Source organism: Ctenocephalides felis, unplaced genomic scaffold (assembly GCF_003426905.1).
Source record: "Ctenocephalides felis isolate EL2017-DRISC unplaced genomic scaffold, ASM342690v1 CF-g0.4_SCAFFOLD_03572, whole genome shotgun sequence".
Taxonomy (NCBI): domain Eukaryota; kingdom Metazoa; phylum Arthropoda; class Insecta; order Siphonaptera; family Pulicidae; genus Ctenocephalides; species Ctenocephalides felis.
In genome coordinates, this window is record NW_020539726.1 from 43,462,608 (window position 1) to 43,473,217 (window position 10,610).

Below are 10,610 nucleotides of genomic sequence, written 5' to 3' on the forward strand. Positions count from 1 at the left end.
ATATTTCGATTCTTTTTTACGCAAAATACTAATATATTGAAATTGACGAATATCATTATTTGAAATTATTATATTTCGATTCTTTTTTAAGCAAAATACTAATATATTGAAATTGATGAATATTTCGATTCTTTTTTACGCAAAATACTATTATATTGAAATTGATGAATATTATTATTTGAAATAATTATATTTCGATTCTTTTTTACGCAAAATTCTAATATATTGAAATTGATGAATATTATTATTTGAAATAATCATACTTCGATTGTTGAATATGTTTTTATAAAACATTTTGGTACTTTAAAAAGGCGTTTCATTTTACAAAAGAGTAATAAATAAACATCTTTATTTATTAGTGTGGTCATATCCATTTTGGGTTTTTGAGCAATAACTTCTGAGACTAATGACCCTTCGGGATCATTTTTTGACACTTCTCTGAACAATTATGACCACCTAGAGAGACTATTGCATTGCATTCGGCAAAATGGTTGGTTTTCATAGTTGGTCGATAAGTGGGGTTCATAGATTACGCTGTCGATTCTTTTTGAGTACTATCGACGTAAAAGATCGATATTGGCAAATATATCGAGCTAAAAAATCGATACCAAAAGTACTCACTATCGACCGCGAAGTATCGATATTTACTTAGTACTCGATATTTCGTTCTAACACTAGCTATGTATCTATTACTACCATGTATCTTTTACTCCAGTTGGTTCTTCGATCACATTTCTCGCAAAGAAGCAGACAAGCTCCTGCTGTCCGATGAGAACCCACGAGGTACTTTTCTGGTCAGGCCTTCGGAACACAATCCGCAAGGCTATTCTTTGAGTGTGAAGGACTGGGAGGAGCAACGAGGCTATCATGTCAAACACTACAAGATCAAACCTTTGGATAATGGTGGATTCTATATTGCAACGAATCAGACATTCCCTAGTCTGCCTGCACTGGTCTTGGCTTATACGAGTATGTATAGATCGAGGATAGTTTTTAAGATTAAATTATAATTTAATGAGACATTTTACAGGGGTGAGATAATAGAAAAGTAGGGAATTATTTATGGCAATGTAGTACTTGTCAGCAATGAGAGAGACTGATGAGAGTTTTTATTCATTAGATTTTTATCGATTAAGATTTTTCTGAAATTATTGATATTTATATCGATTGGTAAGATCGAATATAACTCTGATTGGTAAGATCAAAAGTGTAAAATAAAAGAAATACCTGATGAAATATTTTATAATCATCAGATTTTAGTGTCTCAATATTGGACAAGATGATATCACAAGAATGACTTGGTAAGCATTATTCGGTTTACAGCATGTATATCGGTGTTGTGTTGGTTGTAGTTTTAATTATTATTTTTGTCATTAAAATTTATTTTTATATGGTTTGTTTTAAGTTAGTAATATAGTTTTAAACAGCACTATTGCACGAGTTGCACAGTATTTGAGTAACATTATATGTATGTAGCTGGATGTAATATATATATATATATATATATATATATATATACTAGATGACCCGACAGACATTGTCCTGTACCCACGTCTACAATTCAGAAGTTCCAAATTTTTTAATATCCTAATTTATACTTTTTAATATCCTATTCGATGTCCTGCCTTTGTGATTTATTTATGGTCTTAGCATAAGCAGTATAAGAAATTCAGAAAAAAATAATATAATATCTGCGTTAAAAGAACAATATCACACTTGATTTTACCACACAATATAGTTGCTTTAATAACTTAGTCTATAATTTTCATAATCTCGTACGATATATTAGTTGCTTTTTGGCATTTATCATTTCTAAAGTACATTTTTCTTACTAATAATTTAATAAACATGGTATTGTTTATGTTCAAATCTTAGGTGAATTAATTTGTAAAATCTAGTTCATATGTGCACTGTTCAATCTAAGATCAACTTGCTAAATATTCCATATCTAATGCCAAACAAATGAATTTTTGACACACGAAACAAAATTCTAAATCATTTTTGTAATAAGAAGAAATATTTTTTTGTATTGTTAAATAATTTAGTAAAGTAAACCAAAATGCGACATGCATAAGTTTAAAAAAATAATGTATATGCAATTTTGGACTAATTGCATTTTTATTAAACTGAACTTTATAATTTCATCTGCCAAACGCCTACTGTTGACTGCATCTTATATTATTTTAATTTCTGGCACATCTCAGCTGCTTTTCAGCCATAATAATGTAGACATTACATTTTTTTGTATATTATATTCCAATATTATCTAGGCTCATAATTTCAGCTAAATTCAAATTTCAGGTGAATTGACATTTCTAGCATATGACAGTTCAATGTCAAACAATGATAAGTGTTTTTTTGTAATTTTTTCAATTTATTTCTACAATATTACTATAGTTTTGTTGCTCATTAAATCTTAAAAATTTCCTTCAACAAACTCTAAAAAGAATTATCAAAATCCGAATAACCGTTTAGAAGTATCAAATCATACACCCGTACAGAAGAATTTTATATATAAGATATATATATATATATATATATATATATATATAATAGATATACTAGCTGACCCGGCAAACGTTGTTTTGTCATATAAAATATTTTCAGTATAAAAGCAACTAACTGATTGCAAATATGATATATAAGTGTAGGGAGCAGCTAACACAAATTATATGAATGGTTTACCCACTGCAACGCATGCCACATATAAATGTTTTTGGGTCATATTAATAGTCTTTGCAAATGCCAAACTAATCTGAAACTGATTCTATTTAAATTGAATTGGCACATTTAATGTTTCAAGATTTTGATATATTATTATTGCGCTTTTCATTAATTCATTAATTTGTGAGTTACGAAGCAAAAGTCGATAATTCGAAAGAAAAAAATTGAGAGATTGGAAACTTTTACAGTTTTACTATATATTTGTATGGTACCTATAGTTTCCTATCAAAAACTGTTGTATATTTAAATTTTAATATACGATCTCTCTAAAAAAATTCTTCATGCAAACCATTTATCAACTCTGTACTGTTTGTGCGCATCGGAAAATATTTTCACAATGGGAAAATGGGAGGGGTGGACCCTTTATAAAAATAAATGTTTTTTTTTTAAATAAAAATCGTGAAAATTAAAATAAAGAAAATTGACTCCAAAATTGAAAACCCTTAATAAATATAAATTGTTTTTCAAAGTAATATTGTAGCTTTTTTTAAGTTCAAAAATCTGAACTAAAATTATAATAATTAAAATGACTGAATTACTAAAACGGCTCTAATAAAATAGGGGTTAGTGATAAAAAAGAAAAATTTAGGGTCGTATGTATAATTAGGCTCGCTTAAATTAAATTCAAATTTCAAGTGAATCGACATTTTTGGCAGATAACAGTTCTCATGCATCAAATTGTTTCAACGACAAACAATGATACGTTGTTTTTTGCAATTTTTTTCATTTATTTTTACAATATTACTATATTTTTATAATTACATACATTCTGAAATATTCCCTTAATAAATTTAAGAAAGAATTATCAAAATCCGAATAACCATTTAGAAGAAGTATTAAATCATACACCCGTACAGATATACTCGTATATTAAAGCTTGTTTGGGGTAAAGGACAAAGAATCTTAGGACATACATTGTGTATGTATCAGGCGCGTGTTCGTTTTTCAATAATGTGTAATAAAATAATTTGTACAAAATTGAAAAATCTGCAATAGTTTTTCCATTATGTAACTCGGTATACTTATAAATCAGTCATAAATTAATATATTGATTTCTTATTGATTAAGTCGATTATTTACACGTATCGGGAAGTTCATGCAACTTGTGTTAACGAAAAATGCCACTTACACCTAGTTTTTTTTTATCATTTTGCTGTTCGACAATTACAATATTTGATCAATGGACTCCTCAACTAATAAAATTTAGAATGTATATATATAGAAAATCGAAATTTTTATTTTATGGTTCTACTAACAAAATTGTTGCATGTTTGTAAATATCTTTGTCGTCTCTCTAACACTATGGTTTATATCATACAAATCACGGCTCGATCTATAACTTAATAATATTCTTATATTTCTATTTTTAGATGCAGATAATGCCAAAGAAGCAGCAATATCAATTCCCCAGCTGGTGAGAGCTTGCAGAAAACCCAGACCTCGAATGTTCGATTTGAGCAACGAGACTTCAAAAGGCAAAAATTGGGAAATACCACTCGAAGACATCGATATCCGTGAGAAGTTGGCCAGTGGTAATTTTGGCACCGTGTGTCTTGGCCTGTGGAAAGGTAAGACTGAAGTGGCCATCAAGAAATTGAACAAGTCAGATGTCAAGTCGATAAATGATTTTAAACAAGAGGCAAAGATTATGAAGACTGTGAGACATGAACATCTCTTGGCATTGTTAGGAATTTGTCAAACTGATGACGAGTTGTATATAATCACGGAGTATATGAAGAATGGTGCTTTGCTCGATTATTTGCACATGAAAGGTAAAATGTTGAAGAAAACTGATTTGTACGGGTTTGCAGAACAGATTGCTAGTGGCATGGTTTATTTGGAAGAGCAGAAGTACATCCATCGCGATTTGGCAGCTCGCAACGTGCTGGTGGATGAAATGTTTGGTGCCAAAATATGCGATTTTGGTCTCAGCAGAGCAATTCAGGACGACATCTACGAATCTAGAAGTCGTGTTTGTGCTGTAAAATGGACAGCGCCGGAGGCGCTCGAATTTCAAAAGTACACCCACAAATCAGACGTCTGGAGTTACGGTATTGTCCTCCATGAAATATTTTCCTTGGGAAAGGTTCCGTATCCGGGAATGAAAAGTTCGGAAATGATTGATAATCTGAGAAATGGACATCGGATGGCGAAGCCGGATTTGTCAAGTGAGGAGACTTACGAGTTGATGCTGAAGTGTTGGGCTTGGGATAAAGACAACAGGCCGGAGTTTAAGGAGATTCATGAGTTTATGAAGAAGATTTGTGACGATGGATATATGTCCAGCAATATGGATGTGGAGGAGAATGCACCTTTACTGGATAAAAATTGATAGTGATATATTTATATCCAATGCTTAAGGGGCACAAATAGTGTGAAATTTTCAAAAATTTTAATTTTTTCATATTCCGATAGGTTATACCTTTAAAAATAACATACCAAAATTTTAAATCGATATCTCAAATAGTTTTTGAATCACAGCCATTTAAAGAGTATATATGTAGTATATAGTATAACGATCATTTTATCTTTAAACGCGTTTTTCTCGAAACAGCATTTTTCGAATTTGCTGCAGTGATTACTCAAAAACAAATGATCCGATCGCAATCGATTTTTTTTACATGTTCTATATATAGTACTCCGTAAAATAAACTATCGATTTTTTGACCCGATCAAAAATCGAATTTTGGCGGTCCAAAACCGACCAAAATTTTGGGTAAAATTCGACTATCTTTTTTAAAACACCGCCGTTTTGTCAATTTTTGATTTTTTTTTATCGAAGGTCATTTTACAGACAATATTATCTAGTTTAACGAGAATTTTTTTTATATTTTATTCACGTAGAAGGCCGGAATCTCTGCAGCAGTGAATGGCCTTTTTTTCGCGCCGTTGGAGATCGACGATAACTTAAAAAATATTTAATTTTTTTCTTCAAAAATTTTACTGTGTATTCTTAAAACATGTGTAAATATATTCTTAACATTGCAATGTTTGATAAAGTTTTTTTTTTTAATATAAATTTCCAAAAATCACCTTTTTAGGCGTTTACACCAGTTGTGCCCCTTAAGTCAGCTACTTGTGTGTCATTGCAAAAAAACAGTGATTGATAGAAAATAATATTTGCACAATTGTTCGGGTAACAAGCATAAAGTTAAATTGATAAAACCTCATCAAGTAGTGCAATTTGAGGGCAACTTAAAATTTTTATTAGGTATCTCAAATTATTGTTTCCTCAATGTAAATTGTTTTAATTCAAGGAAGTAGGTACAAGTAAGCCAAAACGTTAAAATGAGTTTTAAAAAAATTACTATATGAATATTTTTATCTTTATGATTTGACCCTTTCGTTACGACCTGTGTGTACGAGAGTCGTCCATAGAGGACATCCAGTGGATCGACTTTTACTTCAGTATTTATCACTCTGCGTTGATTTATCGAGAGTATTATATTGTTATTGTGGTTTTTAGTTCTTTACAAGTGTAATTTTTAATTTTTAAATGCATTTTCATCTATAGTGATTGGAATGTCTTAAAATATTGTGTGTGTAACAAATATTTGGGTGGCTTGCTGGCTCGTACAACAGTGACCGAAAGGATAATTTTTTTTATGAAATATTTATAATTGTTAATGATTTAGTATTTCAAATTTTATATGCGTTACTATTAGTAGTTCATATTATATTCTAATATAAATCAATAATATATATTTAATCAATATTATATTATATATTATATATATTTTTATGTATAACATTAACAAATATAATAATTTATTTATAACAAAAAAAATTGTAAAAGACGAGTAATTAAGCAAATTATGTCTTAATGCAATCTAATATCTTTCGAAGATTTATTGGATTTTTTAAATCGGTTCAGGATTTTTGAGACAAGTTACGACATTGTCGGACGTGCTACGGTATTGTGGGCAGGTTTCATAATTAAGGGAGAGGTTACATAATTGTGGGACAGATTACGACGTGGTGGGATAGGTTTCGATATGGTGAGACAAGTTACGACATTTTGAGACAAGTTTCGACTAGTTATATCATTGTGAGACAAGTTACGACGTTGTTGGACGAGTTTCGACACCGTGGGACGAGTTACGACACTGTGGGACGAGTTACGACGTTGTGGGACAAGTTACGACGTTGTTGGACGAGTTTCGACACCATGGGACGAGTTACGACACTGTGGGATAAGTTACGATACGGTGGGACAAGTCATGACATTTTGGAATATTGTGGGACAAGTTACGACGTGGTTGAATAGGTTACGACATTGTGGGACAGATTACATAATTAAGGAAGAGGTTACATAATTCTGGGACAGGTTACGACATTGTGGGATAGGTTACGACATTGTAGGACAGGTTACAACATGTTGGGACAGGTTACGACATTGTGAGATAGGTTACATAAAATTGGGACAAGTTATGACATTGTGATACTAGTAACATTTTGAGACCAGTTACATCATTTTTGGTCAAGTTACATGATTATGAGGCACATTATGTAATTGTGAGATAGAATATGTAATTGTGATATAGAATACGACATTGTGGGGTAAATTACGACGTGGTTGGACAGGTTACGACCTGGTTGCATAGGTTAAGACAATATGAGACAGGTTTACGACGCCGTGGAACAGGTTACGATATGGTTGGACAAGTTACGATATGTTTGGACAAGTTACGACATTATGGGGCAGGTTACGACATTGAGGGACAAGACTAGATTTTTATAAATATTTTATGCGATTTATTGATATCGTTATATCATTTAATAATTTTTATATTTTAACGAATGACTTTGTTTAGCTGATTACGACTTACGGGGCATCCATTAATCACATGAGGTGTTTTGGGGGAGGGGGGGTTTGACGGCTAACGACGTTTACTCGTCATTATTTTATCGTCTCAAAGCTTGTTAAATCTTAATTCTTATTGATTATGTCGATTATTTACGCGTATCGGGAAGTTTATTCAATTTGCCTTAAGGCCAAACGTCTAGTTTGATTAATCAACGTAAAATTTTATGTCAAGAACTGTTATTAAAATCGGCTCTCAGACCGAGGTAATACAATTTGATGTGACAAAATCTATTCAAAAGCCTTATTTTTTATCATCTCTCTATTTCCAGAAAATGCCCTTGGCCTCTGCCATGTTCTCTCCCGGCCCTGCCCTAAGCCCCAGCCCCAGATGTGGGACTTGGGCCCTGAATTGCGAGACAAATGGGAAATCCCCCGATCAGAAATCAAGCTGATCCGAAAATTAGGCCACGGCAACTTCGGCGAAGTCTACTACGGTAAATGGCGAAACAACATCGAAGTCGCCGTCAAAACCTTAAAAGAAGGCACCATGTCCACCCAGGCGTTCCTGCAGGAGGCCAGCATCATGAAGAAGTTCAGACATAATCGACTGGTGGCCCTGTATGCTGTCTGCTCGCAGGAGGAACCTATTTACATAGTCCAGGAGTACATGTCTAAAGGAAGTTTGTTGGACTTCTTGAGGAATGGCGATGGTAAATACTTGCAGTTCGAAGATTTGATTTACATAGCTGCACAAATAGCTAGTGGTATGGAGTATTTGGAACTGAAGCAACTGATCCATCGAGACTTGGCAGCTAGGAATGTCCTCATAGGTGAAAACAACGTCGCCAAAATTTGCGACTTCGGCTTAGCTCGAGTAATAGAAGACAACGAATACTGCCCCAAACAAGGATCACGCTTCCCTGTCAAATGGACAGCACCGGAAGCAATAGTCTATTGTAGATTCTCAATCAAATCGGACGTCTGGTCTTATGGAATCTTGTTAATGGAACTGTTTACCTACGGGCAAGTTCCTTATCCTGCAATGCACACCAAGGAAGTCATCGAGAAGATTGAGAAGGGTTACAGGATGCCCAAACCGACTAAACATCATCTACCAGATGATATCTATCGGATAATGTTGCAGTGCTGGGATGCTGTACCCGAAAAGAGGCCGACGTTTGAGTTTTTGAATCACTACTTCGAATCATTTACTGTGACCTCGGAAATTCCATACAGGGAAGTACAGGATTAATTTTGTAGATGGACAAAGTAAGGTTGGTGGTAGAAATTTAAGTTTTATTGGATAACGGTAATAATTTTATTTGAGAGACTGGATTGTTTTATGATACAAAGATTTTTATTTTCAGTGTATAGAAGTTAATACTACTTTTCTAAATTAGCCTCTCTCTTTGCCTTTTCGCGTTTTAGCCTCAATTTTTCCAAAGCGTTCCTCATTTTCCTTAACAAGGTGACTCCGGAGTGTGCACTCGGCATTTTAGGGGGGGTTGTCTGATCAAAGTCTTTCTAGACAATGGTATTTTTTTTAATTGGTGTTTTAATAAAAAAAAAACTTATGGATGAGTCTTAAACATCCGATATTTGTATATATGTTACGACATTTGTAGACAAGTTACGACATTTTCAGATAAGTCACAATATGCTTAAACAAGTTAAGACATTTTTAGACCAGTTGCGAATTTACAAGACAGTTTACGACATTTCGAGACTAATTACGATATCTTTGGATAAGTTACGATATCTTTGGACAATTTTCAACATGTTTAGTCCGGTTACGACATTTCTAAACACGGAGTTACAATATTTCTAGACAATTTACGACATTTATAGACAAGTTACGACATTTCTAGATAAGCTATGATATTTTAAGATACCAGTTTTCAGGTACTCTACAACATTTTCAGACAAGTTAAGATATGCTTAGACAAGTTATGACATTTCTAGGCCAGTTGCGACATTTCTAGAACATGTTTAGACAAGCTTTGACATGTTTAGACAGGTTACGACATTTCTGAAGAAGAAGTTACTATATTTCTAGACAAGTTTGGACATTTATAGACAAGTCTTAACATTTCCAAAGAAGGAGTTACAATATTTCTCGACAAGTTACGATATGTTTAGATAAGTTGCGGAATTTCTAGACATTTCCTAGACGAGTTGAGATATTTGTGTTGCGACATTTATAGAAAATTTGCGATATTCTCAGACGAGTTGAAATATTTCCAGACGTGTTGAGATATTCCTAGACGTGTTGCGATATTTTGCAACATTTTACGGTATTTTTAGACAGGTTACGACATGTTCAGACAAGTTGCAGCACGTTTAGACAACCTTCCACCTGCTTAGACAGGTTACGACATTTCTAAAAAAGGAGTTATGGTATTTCTAGACAAGTTTTGACATTTATAAACAAATCTTGACATTTGTAGACAAGTTTAGACATTTATAGACTAGTTTCGACATATTCAGACAAGCTTTGACATGTTTAGTCCGGTTACGATATTTCTAAAGAAGGAGTTACGATACTTCTAGACAAATTACGACATTTATGGACAAATTACGACATTTCTAGACGAGTTATGACACTTTTTAACGTGTTACATTTCTTGACAGGCTACGATATGTTCAGACAAGTTTCGATATTTATATACAACTTTCGACATTTTCAGACAAGTTTCGACATTTTCAGACAAGTTACAACATTTTCAGACAAATCTCGCTTCGTCCCTTTCTATTCCTGAGTATTAATCATTTAACGCATCTTTGTTGGAAGAGAAAAAACGTATTAAGCGTGATAATCTTAGTCATCGATAAAATTAAAACACTGCCAGTCTCTCGATCAAAAATTACTTTTATCGATCACCGCCTTACTTATCATCGTAGTGTGATCCAAACCTAACGATCTAACAAAGTGATATCTATATATACATTTATATATATATATATATATATATATAGTGATAATTTTTTACATCACATTCGATTATCCCTTCGTTAGTGCATCATCATCATCATCGTTGTTGTCAGTGAAATGTGATATTACATTGGACTATTTTTTCTT

The 10,610-nt window shown here is 32.8% G+C and overlaps 1 protein-coding gene across 2 annotated transcripts in view; it reads left to right on the top strand.

Annotated features, from left to right (window-relative positions):
- LOC113387699 (tyrosine-protein kinase Src64B-like) overlaps positions 1 to 10,408 on the top strand; it is a 45,673-nt gene extending 35,265 nt beyond the window's left edge. The window contains exons 5-6 of one of the 2 annotated variants that reach the window (XM_026625063.1): positions 716 to 969; positions 7,861 to 10,408. In XM_026625063.1, coding sequence (XP_026480848.1) covers positions 716 to 969; positions 7,861 to 8,783 — 1,177 coding nt within the window. In that variant the 3' untranslated portion in view covers positions 8,784 to 10,408. Of the gene's footprint in view, positions 1 to 715; positions 970 to 4,094; positions 5,101 to 7,860 lie in introns of those variants that run through there. The other variant, XM_026625062.1, reaches the window with a different exon arrangement.
- The last annotated feature ends 202 nt before the right edge of the window (positions 10,409 to 10,610 follow it).